Raw genomic sequence first — 23,979 nt, forward strand, 5'->3', positions numbered from 1 at the left:
ACCAGCAAAGGACTCTGCCCAGTCCCCTGTTAAAAACCACTCAATTTTGGAGTGTCTTATTATGCAATGGTAATGGATACAATCTACTCTTAAAAAAAAAAAAAAGATTGTTGTTTCACAACTATACAGATGCCGTCGCACTGTAATTCTGCTTTTTGATGGGCTACAAAATGGCCCTTTTAAATATTTAAACTTTACCAGTACCATGCTCTAACCAGCTGAGCTAACCGGCCAACCCACTAAATATTTAAACGTTAAAAGAAAAAAGACACCACACGCTAAACAGAATATTTAATATACTTCGTAAGAATAGAAGGAATGCAACAAGGATTAGAATTAGTGTATATTAGACATTTCTGTAAAAGGTATTCCATTTCTCAAAGGCGTCTCCCCAATTTCCCTGTCTTTTCTATTTTCTCAGAGCCATAAGCAGTAATTGCTACCCTCCTGAGTAAGCTTCTCTGTTGTATTAGACAGTAATTGTATCTTTAAGTTTCAAGTCCTCATCATCCCTCCAAACACTTTCCTTTCACTGCACAGTCTCACTGCACTGTTTCACAGTAACATCGTGCTCTGTTCAAATTCAAAGAGCCTGAACAAAAGCTAGAGGCCCAAGGATTTATGAGTACTGATTTAGTAGCAGTGTCTACAGGCACAACCCTTTTATTTCTTCATAACTGTAATAAGAGAAATTAAAGCTACTTTAATGAAAAAGGAACTCAGGAATGAGATCATTAAATACAATTAACTAAACACATCTTAAATACAAATATCACGTATTTCCTGATCAGTATCAGGTAAGCAGCTAAGCTATCTATCCGGAATCCTGGTCTCAGAGAAAAAGGTCAGAGACAATTACAAGCAAGGTGCTTCATATTATCAGGTCCATTTTTAAACAATGCGATCCTTTGGGACAAGCACTTTAGTCTTTCTTTTTATCAGAGATTTCCATTGGTCCTTTTGTTGGTAATCCATTCATGTCTGCACCCTAAAATAAAAAACCATGATAGATATTAGTACAACAAAAAGACACTCATTTTAAGAGATCTTCTCTTTAAAAACAGACAAACTTCAGAATGAAAAAACCCTGGTTCCAGAAATGGGCAGGGTAGCTAAATTAGTGCAGAACACAGTTGAAGTTGAGCTTAACAAGCTCCAAGGCTAAAAACAGAGTTGTCCAAATATTCATTTTAAAAAATAATTTTTTTTCTTTTTTAGTTTATTTGGGGAAGGGCAGCAGAGAGAGAGAGGGAGATGGAGAATCCAAAGCAGGCTTTGAGCTGTCAGCACAGACCCCGACGCGGGGCTTGAACTCACGAACTGTGAGGTCACGACTTGAGCCAAAGTCAGATGCTCAACTGAGCCACCCAGGTGCCCCTTTTGGTGTGTGTGGGTTTTTTTTTTTTTTTTTTTGCTTTAATTTCTATGATCCTTCCAACTAAATCTCTTACCCAAGTTATCAATGAAACTGGCATATTTTAATATCATCTCTTCTCATCCATTAGCTATTTACTATTATTCTTACCAGCTAAGAAATATTGGTTACTATCATGGCTTAAAATCAAGACATAAATGCACTGACCAGAAGTCCAGTTTAAAACCTTAGTTCAAACCAAATGTTAATTACTTTAAAACCACCCCAAACCCCTTATTTTAAACAAAGAAATTAAGACACATTAAGGAAGGGGCGCCTGGGTGGCTCAGTCGGTTAAGCAGCCAACTGCCTCAGGTCATGATCTAGTGGTCCATGGGTTTGAACCCTGCACTGGCCTCTGTGCTGACAGAGTCTGGAGCCTGCTTCAGATTCTGTGTCTCCTTCTATGCCCCTCCCCTACTCATGCTCTGCCTGTCTCTCTCTCACAAATAAACAAACATTAAAAAAAAAAAAAAAGGCACATTAAGGAAGCTTCTGGTTCCAAGAGCTTGCCTTTTCAAAGCCACGTATTTTACCTTGACTGTACCACTCCCCTCACCCGCCCTCATTCAAGGTATCTTCGTGTTCCTACCTTGCAGTCTACTTGGCCTTTGTTTTTGTCGTGGGATTCTCGGAGGGCTTTACTAGGCCACATGCGACTAACAAAGGGGGAGAGCAGAGGGTATATGTACGGCTCCAGGAACTTCTTGTAGATCCAGAGCAGAACTGGAATGACGATGCAAGGGATACACACCATCCTCCCAGGCTGGGGTCCTGAAGTGCTGGCACACGTGAAAACACAAGTTCGGTTAGCAGACATGAATGACGCAAGGAACTTACCTAGGTTAAGATACTGGACAGGACCAGTTCTACATTAAAGGAAAAACTTAAATCATTAATTAGCGAAAAGCACAAGTCTATTCAATAAAATGCTACTTTCTGTAAAGGAGTAACAGGTGCAGACATAATAAAAATAATAGTGAGGCTCCCGTCTCCAGGCCTCTTCAGTCACTTTTTCCCAACCATAAATGTGATAAAGGAAAAACACCAGTTAGTTGCTGGGTACCAGGCAGTTAGGCCCTTTGCATTTATTAACTATGTAATCCTCAAAAAATCCAGTGAGATGGAGTACCCTTGCCATTTCCATACAAAGAAAAGTAGGCTCAAAGACATGGAGCATTAATTATGACTTCTATTTCAGTTTGGTGGGAATTAACTCCCAGGGCCTAATCATCTTCAGAAACTGACAATATTGACCAGCGAAAACTCCAAGGCTAAGGGCAAATCTTCTAACATGGAATTCGCTAAGGACTCACTTTGGAAGACCTCTGGGCTGCAAATCAGCTGGACTTTCCCAGGCAACAACTCTCCATTGATAGATTTGCTCTCTCTCTCTTTTTTTTTTTATGTTTATTTATTTATTTTTATTATTTTTAAAAATTTTTTTTAACGTTTATTTATTTTTGAGACAGAGAGAGACAGAGCATGAATGGGGGAGGGTCAGAGAGAGAGGGAGACACAGAATCCGAAACAGGCTCCAGGCTCTGAGCGGTCAGTACAGAGCCCGATGCGGGGCTTGAACTCACGGACTGCGAGATCATGACCTGAGCTGAAGTCGGACGCTTAACCGACTGAGCCACCCAGGCGCCCCTGTTTATTTATTTTTGAAAAAGGGAGAGAGCGCGAGTGCACGTGAGTGGGGAAGGGGCAGTGAGAGCCGCAGACACAGAATCTGAAGCAGGCTCCAGGCTCTGAGCTGTCAGCGCAGAGCCCGACACGGGGCTTGAACTCAGGAACTGTGAGATCACGACCTGAGCTGAAGTCAGACACTTAACTGACTGAGTCACCTAGGCTCCCCTGCCTTTTTCTTTTTAATAGCAATTAAAGTATGCTGAGAAAAAAAAAAATATGCGGCATTATTATCGTTATAAGTAAATTGTCCATTTCAAAAAAAAAATTAATACCTCGAATTTCCTTAATTAGAAATCTTGAAATTTCTCAAAACCAACAACACTACTTCCATAATATACTACTGAACCAAAGACTTTAAATTTACAAGAATTTTTAATCCCTTAAAGTAGGCATGAAACACTAACAAGCTTCAGAACAGTGCAGAAAACTAATAGTCCAGAACGCTAAAATTTCCTATTTTGGAGGCACCTGGGTGGCTCAGTTGGTTAAATGTCCCCTGATTTTGGCTCAGGTCATGATTTCAGGGTTTGCAGGCTCTGCACTAACAGCTCGGAGCCTGCTTGGGATTCTCTCTCTCTCCCTCTCTGCCTCTCCCCTACCCATGCTCACTCTCTCGCTCTCTCAAAATAAACCCCCCAAAAAACTTATTTCAAAATATTGCAAATCAGGTAGTACTTGCTGGCAAATGAATCGGCACAATGACTACACTAAGGTGATTTAAAATTATTCACAATACAAGTAAGCAGCAGTGTAGACAACCCAATCTGAATGTGGCTTTGAAATGAATTACAAGAGCTATAAACAAGTTAACATAAATGTACATCAAGGAACGATCAGCTATTTTACAAAGGATTCATAGCTACATTCTTTGAGACAGTCCTCTGGTCAAATTAAAGTAACGTTATAAGAATTTACCCAACTATTTTGTTCCGAAGTTTTAAAGAACATATTTTCTGATGAGAAAACCCAAACCGTGCACTGAGCCTTTTTCAGCTTTTACCAAGCAATCATTATTTTTGGCCATAGACCTTCTGAATTTGGTCTGACACTCTTACACCACAGCCTACTGAGCAAAGCAGACTGGTTGGCAGCTGCCAGAATATGAGACCTGTTCTCACCACTTTCGAATCGGTGTCCTTGGGCAAATTATCCAAGGAGTCTGATCTTGATTCCTTCCAGTGGACAATTAGGACAATAGCCTCTCTCACGGGATGCAGATGGATTAGATATGTTAATAACGAATACAAAGGCCAGAAGAGTGTGTGAATGGGTTAAGTGCCTTCTAAGCCTTGTTACCACAAAAAAAAACCCCGGAACCTCCCCCCTCTCCCCCCCCCGCGCCCCGCCCCCAACAACAAACCCAGATCCAAAAGCTACAACCTGTCCAAAGTTCACGCAAAGGCAAATAGTAACTAGAGTTGGTTAAGATCAGAATTCCCAATTCTGGTTTCCTACCTCAATACTCTTGCTTTCTCCCCTAACAAAAATACAATGATCAAGTTATTCCCCTCCTACCAAGCCTTCAAGACCAACTTAAACCCTTTGAAACAACTGACAGTGCTCCTAGGACTAGGTTCAGTTAATGACCGGCAGCCCATCACAGATTCATCTTTACCTACTCCTAATTATTGTCTTAAAGAAACTCTCAAGAGCAAGTACTACCAATCGCTTATGTCACAAACATGGCTTTTATAAAACCGTTTAGCTCTCTTCATAATGAAACTACTGTATTTTATCTCTCAATCTTTATGACACTCTGAGGAACTTCATACATGTGGAAACTGTGGCTTAGGAAGGTCTAGAAATTGGCTATGACAAACTGATAAGATGATTATCACTCTACTTTCATGAAGCCAGTTCTCGGATATTCCAGCAAAGCGGGCAAAACGCATTTAAACTGTCGGAGGAGAGGAATTCGCTTTCATTCGGCTTAGTCCAAGACGACGGACTACAGAGGAAAAGGCTGAGGCTCTGTTAGAAATCTGGCAGGTACCGTGTCGGAACGCCACCTCCCTTCAGGTAACCCCGTTTGGCACATCGTTCTACGGGACGGGCTGATTCAAAGACAACGACAAAAGACAGGACAGGATACGAGCGAACGGTGGTGAAGACAAGAGAGCGAAGTGAAGCCGACGGTGCAGGCCAAGGAAGAGGATACACGGACATATGGAAAGGGAGAGGCGGGCCGGGAGGCGGGCGGCCGCGGACGGAGGAGGTAACGGCGAGGGGAGGGCAGGAGGCAGGGGCGCGCGTCTGGAGGGCGAAGCGGGGTATCCCGGGAGAGCGCAGGCGGGCCGCGGGGTGCCCGGCGCAGGCCAACTGCAGGCGGGTGGGGCTCGCTCAGCACCACCCGGGCTGGAGCCTGCGAAGCGGCCAGACGGCACCAGGGACCCCCCGCGCGCACCCCCGCCCCGAACCCGCAGCCGAAAGCCCCGGCCCACCGGGCACCGCTCACCCGCGTCCACCGGGTCCAAGTGGAAATGTCCGCACTTCCGGAGGGAGGGACGTGCTGCCGCCTAGCCAATGGGCACCGCAAAAGGGGCCGACAAAGGCGCGCCTGCGTCAGGCTGAGGGCGCGCAGGACGTAGCGGTGACGCCCAGGCGGACGCGCGCCCTGACTTCCGGCGCCGGCACCTTAAGCGCAAACCCTGCGCTCAAGGGAGTCGGGGAGTCAGCTGTCCCCGACACTCGAACAAAATCCAAAACGTTGTTCCGGAAACGGCGGGTGCCGGTGGTTCACCGCCATAGAGGTCACTCCACTTGCGTGTAAGGACCAGGCTGTTACCGAACGCTGTTGTGACCAAACTTCACTGTACCAGTTAAAAGGGTCGGAGACTCAGGCAGGGAATTAACACGAAGTTGCTTTAAGTGCTTATTGGACCCTCACAGACTGCAGTTAGGACTGTAAACAGCACGACAGGCGAAATCCAGGAAATCCACTTTTGGTACAGACCCAAGAGAAATGAGGACACGCCCACACAAGCTTGTAGTTTCAGCTGCACTACCCACAATAGCTTCAAAAAGGGGTCCAAACGTTAGTTTATACGATGCATACCTATTTGTCAAAAAATAGCCTTGCTTTATCACAAAATACTATGCAAAATTAAAGCCAGTGACAAAAGACCACATACTGTCAACTCATTCGCATGAAATGTCCAAAAGAGGAAAATCTATACATCCGTGTTAGTAGTTGCTCAAGGCTGGATCGGGTTAGGTAAGGTTCCTCTTGGGATAATGAAAATGCCCACAAAGATTTGCCCGGTGACAGATGTGTAATATAATAAAAGCCATCAACTGAATCGTGTTTGGGTGAGTAGGTGTTAAGTCTCAATAAAAGTGGTTGGAAAAAAATTCAGAAATAGCCCCATACTCAGATTCCATTTTATGCAAGGTAGCACCAAGTAATTCAAAACAGCCTGTTTCCAAATCAAAATTAGTGGCACAGGGCTAACAGAATAATCAGTTTCTAATTCTAATCAGAAGAAAACCCATTTGATCCATTTTGTGAGGATACTTGTAATACGTTTAATAACAAAGACAACCAGCATTGTTTTTACTTTTATTTGCATGTATTTCATGCAGAATTTACTCCCGGGCCATAAGTTTTTGTTTCTTCAGTTTCTTCTGGGATATCTGGGGAAAGAAAAAAAAAGGCTGTTACAGGTTTCCTGGAGAAGTTTGCACTACATCTTAAAAGGAAGAGGTAAAGGGAATTCCTCTGGCATAGAGAAATGGCACGGGGGGGAGTGACAGGAGAAAAAGTAAGTAGGGGAGTTTGTGCTGAAGACTGGAGACAGGGAGACCATGTGATTAAGTGGCAAAAAGAACGGAAGACAGTATGTGAGAAATTAAACCAACAGAAGTTAGTTAGGCTGAAGGGCAGGGGTGGGGGGAATCTAGAATCACTCCCAGGTTCCCGGCTTAAAGAACTGAATGGGATCATTTACTGCAAACAAGCTTATTAGTTTGGGGAGGACGGAGGGGCCCGTTTTTTGCACATGTTGCATTTTAAGTCGCTATAAAAATTCAGGTGGGGCCATCAGCAGATAATTATACAGTGCTGATATATGTATATACAAAAAGGCACTATCAATCATACACAAAACCGATCAATGACTAAGTAACAGTGAGTAATTTACCTTTTTCTTCTGTGCAACCTCCTCTTCTGGTTTAGGAACAATCTGCTCTTTTTCAGTAAGGATCATCTCAATGTGGCAGGGAGAGCTCATGTATGGGTTAATCCGACCATGAGCCCTGTAAGTTCTACGCCGCATTTTGGGGGCTTTGTTCACCTGGATGTGCTCAATGACCAGAGAATCTACATCTAAACCCTGGGAAGAGACGAACAAAATCAAATTGACATCTTTATCTCAACACCACAAACCTTATCACTGGAAAATCAAGTCCCCATCTTTGCAAGGCAAACCTTAAGACTTCAAATAGCCTGTCAAACATTTTTTTGCTTTCACCTTTATTCTAAGGGTCCTTCCTTAAATCTAAATAACTATTAAAACTCAGGGCAGGGTGCGTCTGGGTGGCTCAGTCGGTTAAGCGTCTGACTTCGGCTCAGGTCATGATCTCACGGTCCGTGAGTTTGAGCCCTGCGTTGGGCTCTGTGCTGACAGTGCCGAGCCTGGAGCCTGATTCAGATTCTGTGTCTCCCTCTCTCTCTGACCTTCCCCCACTCATGCTCTGTCTGTCTCAAAAATAAACAAACATTAAAAAAAAAAAACCAAAAAACTCAGCGCTATATGCAGCTTGTAAGGGGCCTCCCTAAAAGTCATGAAGGGGAGTGGATCATGCTTCTGAAGGGCTTCACACACAAAATTTTGGTCTTCTGGAAATTGGGAGGTAGAGATTTAAAAAAACGAATGGGAAATTTCAGTTACTGAGAAAACAAGACAGTCAAAGAAACAAATCTGGACAATAGCAACAATAATTGAATAACAATCCAAGTTATATGCATATAAATAAAGATGTTGGGGTGCCTGGGTGGCTCAGTTGAGTGTCCAACTTTGGATCAGGTCACGATCTTGCAGTTTGTTGGGAGTTCACCCCACACCGCGCTCTCTGCTGTCAGCAGAGCCCACTTCAGATCCTCTGTCCCCCTCTCTGCCCCTCCCCCGCATGTGCACTCTCTAGCTCTCTAAATAAATAAATAAAAGTCAATGGTTTAGGTACCTTAAGTTCAGCATTACTCTCTGCATTTTTAAGCATGTGCAGTAAAAATTCGGCACTCTTTTTGGGCCACCGACCCTGCGTCCAGCCCCACTGTTTGGCCTGAAAAGAATCCAAGGAACGCGTTAGTCATTTCCCCTCATTTTAATCAGTGTTACAACCAATATGATTTTTAATCCAACACCAAGGTTGCTCAGAACAGTTTTTTTTTCATGGTTAATCCAAAGGTGTCCTAAGATGGTCATCCCAGCAACCAGAAAGAACCTGATTCCAGGCAGATCCTAACCCCACCCAACCCCTCTCCATTACAAAGTCATTTCAGACAGCCACTGTGAGCTCTCACCTGGGCACACCTACCAACTCCACCATTGTAGCGTCGGAATGGCACACACTGCTTCTGCAAAGTGACATCTTTCAGATACTTGGTGGCTTTTCGGATATGCATACCCTTGATGGCCTGGGCAGTTTCCCGTGTGTTCTAAGTATAAACAGTATAAACTGTGACTTAACGATGTGAAAGAGTAACAATTTTTGAAGTAAACACGAAATTGTTTAAAATGTCAACATACATCAACAAAAGATTTCCCGTTCTTTAAAGGGGAGGGAATATTAGAAAAAAAAAAAAAAGTCTGTGATTAAAAGCCAGGGAGACTTGGAAGTCAGGGAAAAATAAACCCCAAACCTCTATTAAGTGTAATAGGTTTTATTTTTTAAAAATTTTAAATGTTTATTTTTTGAGAGAAAAGAACATGAGATGGGAGGGGCAGAGAGAGAGGGAAGACACAGAATCTGAAGCAGGCTCCAGGCTCTGAACGGTCAGCACAGAGCCCGACCTGAGGCTTGAACCTGGGAACTGAGAGATCATGACGTGACCCAAAGTCGGATGTTCACTGACTGAGCCACCCAGGCACCCCCTAACTATAATGCTTTAACTCCATCATCTTGTAACCATGTTAAGGGTCTTGTTATCTTGATCTCTACACCAAGTTCTCCAATAGATCTCTGGTCATCTCACGCAATTCCACAAATCAAAGTGCTCATTATATGATTGATCATTACAGACTCGATGCCTCAAAGGTGACTGCTCAGAACTGATTAGTTTTCATGGTAAATCCAAAGGTGTCCTAAGAAACGCATCACTGCAGCCACCTTTTTAGAATGGTAAAACAAAAAAAACCCAAAACACTGGAACAATGTGGCACAACCCTTTCAGAACATATATGAGGATTCACATACCTTAAAGTGAACACGAAGATTTGAACCTCTTGATTTGCATGCTGAAAAATAAAAGTTTTGGTTAATTTTGGGTTGTCTTAGGATTCCTCTTACCCCAAGGTAAGGAATTTAGATCTCTTCCGGTTCACTTACATTTTGTCGGGTTTTCCGGGTCAAGTGAATAGCGAACCATTTTCAGAGATCACCTGGAAGGGATCAGGAGGAAATTCCGTCAACACACATTTACAGTCACCGATGCAGTTTAAATACATATTAAATGCTACCGACAGCCGCTCAGAAAGTAGTTGTTTTCACGGTTAATCCAAAGGTGTCCTAAGAAATGCCTTCATCGCAGCCATCCTTTTCTCCAGAGCTTTCTTCCCCGCTGCATCTACTAGGGACTCGGACCTCATGAGCCCTTTTCCCTTCTTAAGGAGAACGTGGCCTGTCTCAACCCCACTCTGGATCACTCAGGAGTATAAGGACTCCACGCAACGGCACCGCAGAATGCTCGTCTACAACCCTCTGCACGCTCCCTCCCCATAGAAGGTGATGCCATCTTCCCAGGTGCTTTTGGGCTATTAGGTTAAGCGCCATCGAACTTGAAACACTCGTTCAAATGGGTAAGTGACGCCTCAACCCAACTTCACTTTTATTCCCCCAAACTTTCTCGTTGCAGCCACACACGCGTCGCGGCCAGCACTCACCGCAACACACTGGCCCTCGGGAGTCGGAAACGGCACTGACGACAGGCCGCCGGTACCCGTTCCACCCCCATTCCCGCCCATCGCGGCCTTCTGCTCCGACACGTCCCCCTGCACAGAGGGACATCGCCTTCAGCGAAGAATCAGTAGCCGCAGGAGGCTTCCTCCCGCGGGCATAGCCATCAGCGCCACCGAGGCCCGGATGGCGGCGATAACTGGAGGATTCAGCTCTTGGAGAGAGACAGCAAACAATCACTCACCTCAGGCCGCTTACGGGAAGAGGAAGAGCGGTGGCTCCTGGGAGAATTCATGCGCACTCGACCTCTCGCGAGATCTCCAGCCTGAAGAACGTGATTTGAAGATAGGCGGAGCGCTAAGAGAAAGGGAATGTGGGATATATTTGAGAAGATCTGGAAACGAATTGCCTTCTTAGGGAGTGTCTCAAAATTCTCCTTTTTTGATATCCAGAAATAAAGTTATGGATTTTAAATATCAGTCAATTAAGAACAGGTCTGTAATTCTAGCACAGGATCACATATTACTAGGTATAGATGAGACACTTATTCATCAACATTTGTTAGATTTGATTATGTGATCATGTACCCCTAAAAGTGGTAGGTAAATGGACAATTAAGAAGATGTAAAGGATGGGTCGTAATTATGGTAATCAGAGAATTCTCTGGAGGGGAATACCACCCAATCAGTTCTACTGAAGAGTGCCACTTCTAGATCTTCCGGTGCAGAAAAACCCTTGGGCACTATCTTCCCTTTCTTCCTCACCCAAGTCATCTATCTGGTTATTCCCTCTCGGCCATTGGTGGTGTTAGCACTTTGGGTCTTCTATTTCTTTTTTTGTTTTGTTTTTCTTTTAAATATAATTTGTTGTCAAATTGGCTAACAAAAGTGTGTACAGCGTGCTCTTGGTTTTGGGGGTAGATTCCCGTGGTTCATCGCTTACATACGATAACCAGTACTCATCCCAGCGAGTGTCCTCCTCAATGCCCATCACCCATTTTCCCCTCTCCCCCAGCAGCCCATCAACCCTCCGATTGTTCTCTGTATTTAAGAGTCTCTTATGATCTCCCTCTCTGTTTGTAACTATTTTTCCCCCTTTCCTTCCCCCATGGTCTTCTGTTATGTTTCTCAAGTTCCACCTATGAATGAGAATATATGATATCTGTCTTCCTCTGACTGGGTCTTCTCTTTCAAAGCACTGTCACTCCAGGCAAATTTGAACTCTAAGTGAAAGAAGTCTGGACAATGCTCTAAGCACTTTTGGTTTCTTGACCTCAATTCCAGAGACCTCAGTCCTAGGTCCCTCTCCTGGAGTCCACTTCCATTGCCAGATGATGGATTCCACAGTCTTTCCTCCATAGTTCCCATCCCTCACATGGCTTCCAGCAGAGGCTGAGAACACCCAAACTAAGGTTTCCATTCCACATCTCTTGCCTTAACTAGCCCCAAGTATCAAACAGCTTTCCGGACATATTTCGCAGCAGGTCTGGGGGTCAAATACTTGAAACCTAAAGTACCCTTATCGTTCAAGTTTCCTAGAATTATATCTTGAAGCTTGATTAGATTCAGTTCAATACCAGGGGCAAGAAAACTTCATAGGTGATATTGTGTAGGTGGTATTTCCCCTTGCATCCTATCAGAATGCACATAATGTCATCTGATTGTCTCATTTGTACTGATGTTAAGATGGGTAAGTGAGTTCAGGAGTTGTAGCTCTTATCCCTTCTTTATAAAGTTCGACATCAGCTTTTCACCTAATGGCTTTAGCAGCCGTTGAAATTATTTACCTATATCCATTATTTCCGCTGGAGTTAAAAATGGTGATTTTTTTTCTCCCTAATTCTATCAGTGTTTTTTAGCTGGACTTGTGTCAAAAAGAATTTTCCCTCTTTCAATTATTTGATTATCTTGAAATATAGTTCATACAGAAAAGGCAGGATAAGACTTAATCTTCCCATTTATTTATGGACTTTCAGAAAAATGAGCTGGTTTCCTCAAAGGTTTGCCAAAGGTGACTGATTTGGATTTTTACAAATCAGCTTTATTAAGGTATACTTGATGTATAATAAAATACCCCCAGTTTTTTAGCATAGAATTTATTGTTTTGACAGATAAATACAGTCATATAGGCACCACCATGATCATGATGCAGAACATTTCCATCTTCCCCAAAGTTCCATCCTGCCTCTTCATAGCTAATCCCTTTCTCCCATCCATGGGACCCAACAGCTATTGATCTGCTTTCTGTCACTATAGTTTTGCCTTTTCCAGAATATCACGTAAATGGAATCATACAGTATGCAGTGTTTTGTGTCTGGCTTCTTTTGTTTAGCACAATGCTTTTGAAATTCACTTAGACTGTCTCAGTCTAAGTTGCGTGTATGAGTCAGTCATTCTTTTTTGTTATTGAATAGAATTCCGTTTACAGCTATATCACAATTTATTAGTTCAGCCACAGACGAACATTTGTGTTGTTTCAGGTTTTTGGCTCTGATGAACACACCGGTTGTGAACATCTGAGTGCAAATTTTCGTGTGGACACGTGTTTTCATTTATCTTCAGGCAGATACCTAGGAGTGAAATTGCTTGGTTACATGTTAAGTTTATGTTGAACTTTTTAAGAAACCCCCAAACTGTTTTCTAACGCACCTGTATCTTTTGATATCCCCACCAGCAATGTATGAGGGTTCCAGTTTCTGTATGCCCTTGCCAAAACTTGGTATTGTCTGTCTTTTTAATTATTGTCATTGTAATGGCTATGTAGTGGCATATCGTTGTGGTTTTTGACTGCATTTCCCTAAAGTCTAATGATGTTGAGCATCTTTTCACATGCTTATTTGACATTCAGCTTTCTGAAGTATGTGTTCAACTCTTTTGGCCATTTAAAAGTGGATTATTTGTCTTCTTATCGAGTTGTAAGAGTTATGTATTCATGCTGGATACAAGTGTTTTATAAGCTTTGCAAATATGTCCTCCCTGACTCTGACTTGTCTTTTTATTTTCTTAATAATGTCTAACAAAGTGAAAAAGTTAAATTTTTTTTCTCCCTTTTTTAAAAAAATTGTTAATTTTAGAGAGGTAGGGGGAGAGGGGCAAAGGGAGAGAAAGAATCCTAAGCAGGCTCCCTGCTCAGCATGGAGCCCGGTGTGGGTCTCCATCCCACGACTCTGGGATTATGACTCGAGCTGAAATCACGAGCGGGACAGTCAACTGATTGCGCCACCCAGGTGCCCCACAAGAGTTTTAAATTTTGATGAGGTTCAATGTATTGATTAAAAAAAAAAATTGTGATTCTGGTATTATACCTAAGAAATCTTTGCCTATCCCGAGGTAATTATTTCTTTCCCATGTTTTCTAAACTAAACTAAACTAACCTAACCTAGACTAAACTAAAACAAAAAAGGTTTAGTTCTTACATTTGGGTTGAATTAATTTTTGTAACTCAGTTTCATTTGACATAAGGTCCAAATCAATCTTTTTGCATGTGGATATTCCATTTTTCTAGCGCCGTTTGCTGAGACCATGGTCTTTTCTTCATTGAACTGCTGTGGCACTTTTATTGCAAATCAATTGACCAGAAAGGGGAGGATTTATTTCTGGACTTTCACTTCTGGTCCATCCATCTATTTGATTATCTTTGTAGCAGCATGTCACTGTCATGTAACTTTACAGCCAAATTTGAAATCAGCTAGCATATGTTTTCCAACTTTATTCTTTTTGAAGTTGTTTCGGCTCTCCTGGGTCCTCTATGTTTCCATATAAATTTTAGGATCAGCTTGTTAATTTCTACAAAAAGTCTGCTGGGATTTTGATAGGGACTGCATTGAATTGAAGAGGTAATTAAAGTAAAATGAGTTTATATGGATGATCAGTACGAGGCTTCAGAAGAACCTGGACACCTTGATCTTGGACTTCTAGCCTCTAGAATTTTAAGAAAATAAATTTCTGTTTAAACCTGCTAATCTGTGGCACTTTATTATGAAAGCCCAAGCACACTGATATACCTTCTCTCTCCAATAACTTCCAGTTCCCTATTTCCAAGGCTTCTACCAATATCAGTATTATATCCTTCCAGAAAAATTCTATGAATTACAAACACTCCCAGGATAGTATACTGTATACAATCTTCTGCATCTTGCTTTCTGTTTATCTTTGTTTGTTTTTGAGAGAGAGAGAGAGAGAGAGAGTTGAGAGAGAGAGAGAGAGAGCGAGCACAACTGGGGGGCGGAGGTGGGTAGAGAGAGAGGGAGACACAGAATCTGAAGCAGGCTCCAGGCTCTGAGCTGTCAGCAGAGAGCCGGACACGGGGCTGGAACCCATGAACTGCGAGATCATGACCTGAGCTGAAGTCAGATGCTTGACCGACTGAGCCACCCCGATTGACATCTCTTATACTGGGTGTTGTGACTGCATGCTTTACATTTGCCACTTTCTGGAAACTCCTGAATAGATGAGGTAGATGGCCCAGATTGGGCTTCCCAGAAAGCAGAGTCTGAGAGAGATTAAGTACTGCTCATGGATTCAGTATCGTGGAAAGGAGACAGGACTGATCAGAGGGTCAAGTTAGGGTGAGATGCGGTCCCAGTGAAGGTATCAGCCAGCACCTGCTCCTACCTAGGGGACCTCTGGAGCTGGTTGTTCCTTCTGACTTGTCCCAACCTGGGTGGGGGCTGGGCCTCTGTCCCACCCATGGATTCGTCACTGGATGGGGCTTCTCCAGGAAGATGTGAAGCAGTTGTCTTCAGCCAATTCTCAGAGACGACTGAGACGGCTGAGGACTGACAGCACTCCTGACAGAGGGAGAAGAAGTCCTTCATTCCTGAAGAGAGACGAGGGAGGCACATCTCAGTGTCCACGGCAGCCGGCGCTGTTGTTTCATTTTACAGATAAGATAAACAAGGTTCAAAGGGACAGGGCTGGGATTTGAACCCAGATCTCCTCTCCGCGCCTGTGTTCTTTCTCACCATCCTTGCCGCCAGTTCTTCACATTCCTGTCTTCCCGACTGCTTCCCAGTGACCTCCAGGTTTCCTGGTGACCTGTGGCTCACTGGGGCTGCCCTCACTTCCGCGTCCTGCCTCGGGACAGTCCATTTCTCGACTTCCACTCCAGCTTTTGCACGGCTCTCCAGGCCTGGCCCACACTCCCACCTTCTCAGAATACTGTTGCTTGCATTCATAGGAGGGACCGAATGAGAGCAGGTCGAGGAGGATTATTCTGGCTCTGAGATGCTGGGTGGACTGGGGAGATCAGGAACCTCAGAGTGGATTGTGGCAGAGCCCCAGAAAAACTAGCAGATATTCAGGCATGAGGTCGTGAGTTTGGCAAAGGTAGAGAAGGTGGGAGCGGAATCGCAAATGCCTCTGGGCTCCTCGAAACAGGACAGAAACACAACTCCCCTGAGACCTCCTATTGGCTTCTCCTTAATGATGACCTCTGGGGCTCCATTTACTACCTAGATCTCCAGGGAGCAGCAGGAAACAACAAACCTTCAGTCTTTCCAAGTGGTAGCCATTCTCCTCTCTGACCCCACAAGTCAAGGTATCAAGTGGGCCCTGCGGGGGTTTGACAGCTTATCCAAACAACTGTTTTTTTTTTGTTTGTTTGTTTTTTTTTAGCTGAAGCTATAAATCTGTTGGGAAAAAAATCTGTCTGCTTGGCCATTCAATCAGTCGGCCAGTCTGGATTAGTCCGACCATCTTCTCAGAAAAGAATGTCTTTGGGGGATTTTCAGATGAGTGAATATTCAATGTTCTGTCTTTTAGCATTGTCCCCCACCTTCCCTGCCCCTTTGTATAATACTCTTAGAGGGTTGGCTCCTGGGCCTCCAGGAGAACCAAGGAGGATAGTCTTAATCCCCTGGCAGATATTTATTCTGCCTTCCTCATTCTAAACCTCCCCACAATGCTGTTTGAGCTTCACTTGGGAATAGGCTTTATTTGCCAGGAAAGGGGAATTCTTTTCATGACAATAAGGAAAATGTAATCCCTTATTCAGGGGGTCGGAGGCCTTTTCTTTCCCCCTCAGGCTGATGGGCTGCTGCCCTCTCCTCCTTGTTGCCTGGTCTGTCTGTCCTGTACCTCCCGGAGCTACCGCTGGGGTGGCGGGGATCACCTAGAGGGATACTGGCATCCAGAAACCAGGGATGGGATTCCAGTGCTTCCCTGCTGGGTGACTCAACGCAGGTGGTTTGGTTTTGCCCAGCTTTGTTCCTTCATCTGTAAAAAAGGAAGATAACAATACCAATTGCTGAGACATAGGAGATAGTGAAAAGACATTGTGAATAGCATAACATAGGTATTTGGTAAATGTTGGGTCGTTCCTTCCTTCTTCCCTTCTCCTCAGAATTTATTCTTGGATATCACCTGGTCGGATACTTGTCCCTCTGTGACACTCTGCAGTGGTTTTCCTCGGGGTGTCTCCCCCAGACCCATTCTCTGGTGTCTGTGCCCTGCTCCGTGCCCCTTGAGGTGGAGCCCACTGACTGCTACCCTGGTTGGGGATGGCCAATGGTGAGCATGGGCAGGAGTTGGGAGGTCACGGGGAGAGAAGTTGGGCTATTTCTTCCCAGCTCCCTGGCTGCCTTGGCACTGGGTTCTGGAGTGGCTCTATCCCTCCAAGACTACGGCCCCTGCCAGACTGCCCCTCCTCCCAGGCTCAGATTTCCTTGGACTCCATTACAGTGTCAACTTTCCTTGTCCCACTAGTCCTGGGCATTGAAATGGCTTTGTGCTGTGAGTTTTCTGGGTGTGTTTCCGCGTCCCTTATTAGTTTGCCCACATCTCTCAATTTCCTTAAAGCCTCTTCTGGTGAACTCTCTGCATGTAATTGTTTCCTGCAGGCATATAAACAGAGGTTATCTACCCTCTATTTGAATACCTCTAGGGACCAGAGCTCAATATTTGTCTTTTTCACGCCCATTTCAAAAATAATGATGTACTTGAGGACGGAGCTCATGTTTAGGGTACATGCTCAGTGCCATGTACGCTTCGTCACACTCACTCCCCACGATGACTTTGTAAGAAGGATGTACTGTCCACATTTTGCAGAGGACGGACCTGAGACTCAGGAAAGTTTTGCAACCTGTCCCGGATCCTGCAGCTAATAGGTGGCACAGGACACATTTGGCTTAGTTAGGTTGGCCTCACTCCAGCATTTTTTTCTCGCCATTACACCTGCCTTTCAGGGGGAAGAATTCCAAACAAGGAAAACTGGAAAATGGGAAAATTTGCCTTGTATTTCACAATTTCACCCAGGGCTAGCCTCAAGGAAACCTTAATATTGTTCACAAAAACTTTTTTTGAAGGGTACAGTCTCTTGTGGGGTGGCTGGGTGACACCATGAGCCACTAGATGGCACCAGTTCAGCGTTGGGTAAAGCTTGTCTCCATAGTTTTTGTGGGCAAAGGGTGCGGGTAGCAAGTTCGTCCGTTTACTTTGACAAGTAAATATAACTTTGATCTAATGGCCTCTGTGTTTCCTCCAAACTGGGCTGCCTTAAGTTTTTCAAAGATGAGGCTCTGAATGGACGGAGAGTGGGGTTGGGGTTATGGGGGGTGGTGGGAATGGGACGACACAGAATGATGAAGGCTCAGCCCCAGGGAAACCTGGCAGGCTAGATAGAGGGAAACAGTACTGACCTACGACACCGAACCAAGAAAACTCACTCAAAGACCATGAGACCATTAGAGCTGGAAGGGTCTGATGAGCTCTTCTAGCCCTAGTCTTTCATTATGCAGATGAAGAAACATTCTGTTGTTCTCTGTGTAACAGAAAGTGATCCCCAACTTACCCAGTTGTCCTAATAAAAAATATTGTCCCAACATTTCTTGCCTTGTGGCCTTCCTGGTGGCTGGGACCTCTTGTAAGGCAACCAGATAAAGGGTGAGGCTTTGTTTCTGACGGGGATTTCTTTTTGTCCCCATAACACTCTCTAGACAAAGTTTTCAAACAGTTTTTTCTTTCTTTCTTTCTTTCTTTCTTTCTTTCTCTTTCTTTTTTCTTTCTTTCTTCCTAAAATGTTTGTTTGTTTGTTTATTTTTTGAGAGAGAGAGCACACATGTGCGTGCGGGGGAGCGGTAGAGAGGATCCAAAGGGGGCTCTGTGCTAACAGCAGAGAGCCCCATATGGGCTCCAACTCACAAACCACGAGATCATGACCTGAGCCTAAAAGAAGCATCAGAGGCTTAACGGACCGAGCCACCCAGGCACCCCAGTTTTTTCTTTTTTAATTATTATTTAATTGGTTCCCAAAATCAAAACAGTGTAAAAAAATATCTAATAAAAAGTCTCACTCCTATCCCTTTCCCAATCTGTCTCATTCATCCCTCCCCTCAAACCCCAGGTAATTACCATTAAAAAAAAATTGTTTTATGTTTATTTTTGACAGAGAGAGAGAGAGATCATGAGCAGGGGAGGGGCAGAGAGAGAGGGAGACACAGAATCCAAAGCAGGCTCTAGGCTCGGAGATGTCAGCACAGAGCCGGATGCAGGGCTTGAACTCACAGACCGTGATATCATGACCTGAGGTCGGTGCTCAACAGACTGAGCCACCCAGGCAGCCTGATAACCACCATTCTTATTTTAACTTGGGTGTTCTTTAGCAAACACAACCGAGTGTAAACATGGAAAGGTATATTTATCTCTTTGCAGGAAATGATTCTCCATTGTTGCTTCCCGCCTGCTGCTAAATTCCCTTTCATTTTCACTTGCCCTCAGCGGTGATTTCCATAATGACCGCATTTTTTTTTTTTTTTTTATGGAATAAAAAGTTGAGACATAAGGCCTGATAAGTATCAGAAAACTGTGTCTGGATGATGCTCCTGTTCTGGAAAATGAGGAAGCTATTGTCGCTGCAGCTTGTCCAGAGCTCCTTATCTTTTCCCAAGTCCCCTTTCACTCCCGGAGGAAAGCTTTGGCTCAGCTTCCTGAGCCGTGCAAGAGACCCTGCGTCTGTCTAGCCTCCTCACTTTGGAGCCTCTTCACCTCCCCCACCCTTTCCGGGGTGCTCCTCTCGCTCAGCACCTGCCAGGCTCCCCCCACCCGCAACATCCGCGGGGCTCCCACTCATTCCTTACTCAGCCGAATGCCGGGCTCCCGCTCTGCCCTTAGACACCCCCAACTCCTCCTTCTCTTCCTCCAACTCTTCACCGTCCCTTTCTTGCCCCCTTTGCCATGAAAGTTCTCCAAAGACTAGCTACCGAGATTTCCTCACCGCAGAGCTCAGTTTGCTACAGCTTAGTTAGCACCTGCGGGGAGGAAGAGTCAAAGATAAAAAAGATGTGGTCTCTGTCCCTAAGGCTCTTAAACTCAGACCTAATTTAGTGACATACAGGGGTTCTGTGCACGAATACAGGCGCGGTGCAACCAGGCTGAGCACAGAGTGGGGACTCGATATTTCTGGGTCCGACGGAGAGTCCCCACCTGTGGAGCCCTCCAGGTGCTGGAGCATGGAATATTAAAATGCAGGCACTGCCTCCTCAGACAGGATCCTGGGGTAGGTTTGTTCCCCTTTCTTAGTCCTCTCCCTGTGCCATGTGTTTGGATGCTATTCCCCTAGGAAGCCCTCCCAGACAGGGCCTTTTCCAGATATGCCCTTTCCTGGTGGTGCTCCGTGCTCCAAATGGCCCTCCCACGTCAAAAACAAAGCTGTGCCCTTTCCCTCAGAGTCCTGTGTTTGCTTCCCAGGGTGGCAGCTTGCTTGTGTGAAGATAATATATTTTCCTGAAGGGCCCTTCCCAGCTCAGTAACACAGGTACATTTTCCTGGAGGCCTGGAGGCGCGCCTGGGTGGCTCAGCTGGTTAAACCTCCGACTTTGGCTCAGGTCATGATGTCACCGCTTGTGGGTTCGAGTCCCCTGTCTGGCTGTATGTTGACACTGTGCTGACAGCTTGGAGCCTGGACCTTGCTTGTGATTCTGTGTCTCCCTCTCTCTCTCTCTCTCTGTCTTTCCCTTGCTCATGCTCTGTCTCTCTCTCAAAAATAAATAAAACATTAAAAATAAAAAAATTTTTTTTTACATTTATTTATTTTTGAGAGACAGAGTAAGACAGAGCACAAGCAGGGCAGGGGCAGAGAGAGAAGAAGACACAGAACCTGAAGCAGGCTCCGAGTCTGATGCGGGGCTGCAGGCCCGAGGTGGGGCTCAAACTCAACCACCAGATCGTGACCTGAGCCAAAATCAGACGCTCAACCAGCTGAGCCACCTAGGCACTCCATCAAACTTAGTGGTTTAAAACAACACATGTATTATCTTACAGTTTTCTGTGTTCAGGAGTCCAGGCGAGGTTGGATTCTTTGTAAGACTAATCAAGGTCTGGGTTCTCAGCTGAAGGCTTGACTGGGAGAGGATCTGCCAAGTTCAGCTGGTAGTCGGCAACGTTCAGGTCTTTGCCGGCTGTCAGACCGAAGGCCTCAGTTTCTCACTGGTTATCACCTGGAGGCCATCATCAGTTCCTAATTAGTTGTTGGCCAGAGGCTGCCCTCAGTTCCTTGCCATGTGGCCCTCACCAATGTGGCTGCTCAGTTCATCAAAGCCAACAAGGACAGTGTCTGTTAGCAAGATGGATGTCAGACTCTTACGTGACATAATAATGGAAGTGATATCCTGCCACCTGTGCTATATTGTATACTTTGGGAACCTGTCACATTTCCTGCCCATACTCAAGGGGAGGAGATCGTATGAGGGCATGAGACCAGGGGGTGTGTCTGCCCTAGCAGCTCTGAAGTGGGCATTTCTATCCTTTAATTCTCATCATACAGGTGCAGAAAAGAAAGATTTGCATATTAAGTAACTTGCCCAAGGGCACTTCAGTAGAAAACAGGAGATAAGGGATTCCAAACATGGCCTGTCAGATTTGAAGCTTATAGCCATTGTGTTACAAAGGTAAATTGTGGGTGTCTCACCTGGATCGGAGAAGCTCAGATCGGGGGTGGTTTTCATATTGATAGTCTTTTGGAACTTGGGTAACCACTTAGATGGGGGTGTAGACAGAAGTTAATTCCCAGTCCTGGGAATTATCAAGAATAGATTTAACTTCTGAATAAAGGACTTCTACCATTTACAGTGACCTTCATAGAATAAGCTGGCTGCCTCCTGAAGTGGCCTGTTCCCTTCATTACTTGGGTTCGACCAGCATCCATGGAAGCATGAACATTTGTCCAGGACACCAGAGGGAATTCCACCACTCGATGGGAATCTGCTGAGTAGGAATTAAGATCTCAGCAGTAGAGAGTCTGTATCTCTTAAAGAATATATATATATATATATATATATATATATATATATATATATATATTTTTTTTTTTTTTTTAATTTACATCCAAATTAGTTAGCATATAGTGCAACAATGATTTCAGGAGTAGATTCCTTAGTGCCCCTTCCCCATTTAGCCCATCCCCCCTCCCACCACCCCCTCCAGTAACCCTCTGTTTGTTCTCCATATTTATGAGTCTCTTCTGTTTTGTCCCCCTCCCTGTTTTTATATTATTTTTGTTTCCCTTCTCTTATGTTCATCTGTTTTGTCTCTGAAAGTCCTCATATGAGTGAACTCATATGATATTTGTCTTTCTCTAATTTCACTTAGCATAATACCCTCCAGTTCCATCCATGTAGTTGCAAATGGCAAGATTTCATTCTTTTTGATGGCCGAGTAATACTCCATTGTGTGTGTATATATATATATATATATATATATATATATACACCACATCTTCTTTATCCATTCATCCATCGATGGACATGTGGGCTCTTTCCATACTTTGGCTATTGTCGATAGCGCTGCTATAAACGTGGGGGTGCATGTGTCCCTTCGAATCAGCACACCTGTATCCCTTGGATAAACACCTAGTAGTGCAATTGCTGGGTCGTAGTGTAGGTCTATTTTTAGCTTTTTGAGGAACCTCCATCCTGTTTTCCAGAGTGGCTGCGCCAGCTTGCATTCCCATCTCTTAAAGGATATTAAAGGCGGACCCTGCAGAACCCAGCAGCCAGGTCGAGGAAAGAGCCCAGATGAAGTTGCACTTCACTCTGTGCATCTGTCCAAGTCGGTAGACCCCTTGACAAGGCCCCCAACATGCTTCTCCATGTCTTCACTGATGTTTGCCTGGGAGGAAAGGTCATGATGATGGTAGCAGTTGTTCCCACGTGGATGTGCCCTCGGAGGCCTTCAAAGACACTTTTCTTAGTTTTATTATCCTGACTGTACAGATAAGGAAACTGGCCAACCAGGGAAGAGAAAGTGGAGGTCACTGTCCAGTATCTCTTGGCAGGTCACACTCAATTCTTTCTGCTCACATCAGCTGGGGTTGTAACAGCTCCCAGTTATACTGTATCTGTACGGGTCACCCCATGGCAAAATCTTGTCCAGTTGGAAGCCCCAGGCCAATGAGCTGAAGTGAACACCTCACCCCACTATTTACTGCTCCTAGAAAAAATTCCTTGTCTCACTGATAATTCTTTTGTGTGTAGCTGAAATTGTGCCAAACGTTATCTGTTCTGGAACAGTGCGCATAACTTTGCATACATAATAAAGCTCCTTTCATTTATTTATTTATTTTGCTGAATAGCATTACTATTACTTCCTCTAGGAGTTTCCGACATCATGTTACCCCCAAGTAGAAGCTTTTGTATCATTATATTAATTGCTGAATCGGCTTGGAGCAGGATTCCTATGGGGGGCAAGGGCCTGGAGATCAAAGCTGTCCTTTCAGATCCTGATTCAGCTGATATGCGATTAATTCTTTGCTTGCTGTTCATATTCTCTCAGGCAGAGTGTAATTTGAGGAAAACAAGGAATGCGTGTATGTGTGCATGCTACGGAGACGGAGAGTGAGCCCTCTCTCCCACTGTACCAGGTGACCTGGTTTGTCCACTCTTTCCTTGTGCCCCTGGGACTTTGTGCCTTTTGATGCCCTTGCCTGGAAAGCCTTGTCTGTTTCTCTCATTTAGTGAACAGAGCCCCAACCAGGGGGTTTGGGAAATCCAGCCCCAATTCTGGCTTTGATGTGCGGGATAAACGTTGGTCAAAGCACCTGGCTTCTTTGAACACTCATTCCTGATGCGTGGCAGGAAGTATTTGTTGACTCAAACTGAACCCACCCGGACAGTGGGAAGATCTCCCTGAATTATTCACCCTGCTGGGTAGCTGTAGGGATTAAATGATGTAACAGAAATTAAAGCAGGATTATTCTTGACTCCTGGCCATCATTGGCATCCAAACCAGAGCCTTCAGAAACACTCCAGCCCACAGTGATTTGTCACTTGCTCCCCTCTGATTTGTCACTTGTATAGCCTTATACCGTTTTGCTAATTTATGATCTATTTACGTGTGTGCTTTATCTAATCTTCTTGTACCTAAGCTCTTTTTCTGGTCCTTTGAATCCTTTCGGTGCCTAGAGTGATGCCTTAATCATAACTGGGTTTAGTCTTTGTGGATTGAGTGCTTAATTGAAGCTGCATCCATGGAAGGAGACTCATTTTCAAAAGACCACCCAATGCAAGGACCTTAGGTTTGAGATCATTTTATGCCCCTTTTCATGGTGGAATGAACAATGAATAACACAGTCTGAATGAATAATTCAGTGTGTCATGAGTTGGGAAGGGAGAAAAAAGCAGGGTATCTATACATGTCATTTTCAATCATCTTGACTTGAATTGCCTGGTCTTATTTGGTCAAACAAGAACAGCTGGGGGGAAAATGGTTAAACTTCTTACTTGGTTCTTTGAGACGAAGTAGCTGGCTGATTGTCCTTTCTGCTCAGTG

General features: G+C 44.5%; 2 protein-coding genes and 3 non-coding genes across 11 annotated transcripts; all 5 read right to left on the reverse strand.

Annotated features, from left to right (window-relative positions):
• Positions 1 to 276: 276 nt before the first annotated feature.
• On the reverse strand, positions 277 to 14,607 carry CD3H18orf32 (chromosome D3 C18orf32 homolog). 4 transcript variants are annotated; one of them, XM_047828447.1, is made up of 4 exons: positions 14,603 to 14,607; positions 9,955 to 9,960; positions 2,007 to 2,196; positions 277 to 988 (listed from the first exon to the last, which is right to left on the reverse strand). In XM_047828447.1, the coding sequence occupies exons 3-4, from the start codon at positions 2,169 to 2,171 to the stop codon at positions 923 to 925; spliced, it is 231 nt and encodes a 76-aa protein (XP_047684403.1). In that variant the 5' UTR covers positions 2,172 to 2,196; positions 9,955 to 9,960; positions 14,603 to 14,607; the 3' UTR covers positions 277 to 922. The 4 variants fall into 4 exon arrangements, with proteins under 4 accessions (XP_047684403.1, XP_047684401.1, XP_047684400.1 ...); XM_047828445.1 differs by lacking the exons at positions 9,955 to 9,960; positions 14,603 to 14,607 and adding an exon at positions 5,562 to 5,715; XM_047828444.1 differs by lacking the exons at positions 9,955 to 9,960; positions 14,603 to 14,607 and adding an exon at positions 5,100 to 5,514.
• RPL17 (ribosomal protein L17) lies at positions 6,652 to 14,613 on the reverse strand. Of its 4 annotated transcripts, none has more exons than XM_047828442.1 (8): positions 14,603 to 14,613; positions 9,955 to 9,960; positions 9,653 to 9,705; positions 9,521 to 9,561; positions 8,628 to 8,762; positions 8,288 to 8,386; positions 7,246 to 7,437; positions 6,652 to 6,739 (listed from the first exon to the last, which is right to left on the reverse strand). In XM_047828442.1, the coding sequence occupies exons 3-8, from the start codon at positions 9,690 to 9,692 to the stop codon at positions 6,692 to 6,694; spliced, it is 555 nt and encodes a 184-aa protein (XP_047684398.1). In that variant the 5' UTR covers positions 9,693 to 9,705; positions 9,955 to 9,960; positions 14,603 to 14,613; the 3' UTR covers positions 6,652 to 6,691. The 4 variants fall into 4 exon arrangements, with proteins under 4 accessions (XP_047684398.1, XP_047684397.1, XP_047684399.1 ...); XM_047828441.1 differs by lacking the exon at positions 9,955 to 9,960 and adding an exon at positions 10,464 to 10,472; XM_047828443.1 differs by lacking the exon at positions 9,955 to 9,960.
• On the reverse strand, positions 8,473 to 8,537 carry LOC125149737 (small nucleolar RNA SNORD58). The gene has a single exon (XR_007146037.1). It is a non-coding gene; the product is annotated as a small nucleolar RNA SNORD58 (small nucleolar RNA).
• Positions 9,365 to 9,429, reverse strand: LOC125149738 (small nucleolar RNA SNORD58). Its single transcript, XR_007146038.1, has one exon. It is a non-coding gene; the product is annotated as a small nucleolar RNA SNORD58 (small nucleolar RNA).
• On the reverse strand, positions 9,789 to 9,854 carry LOC125149739 (small nucleolar RNA SNORD58). The gene has a single exon (XR_007146039.1). It is a non-coding gene; the product is annotated as a small nucleolar RNA SNORD58 (small nucleolar RNA).
• Positions 14,614 to 23,979: the final 9,366 nt, after the last annotated feature.

Source organism: Prionailurus viverrinus, chromosome D3 (genome assembly GCF_022837055.1).
Source record: "Prionailurus viverrinus isolate Anna chromosome D3, UM_Priviv_1.0, whole genome shotgun sequence".
Classification (NCBI taxonomy): Eukaryota; Metazoa; Chordata; class Mammalia; order Carnivora; family Felidae; genus Prionailurus; species Prionailurus viverrinus.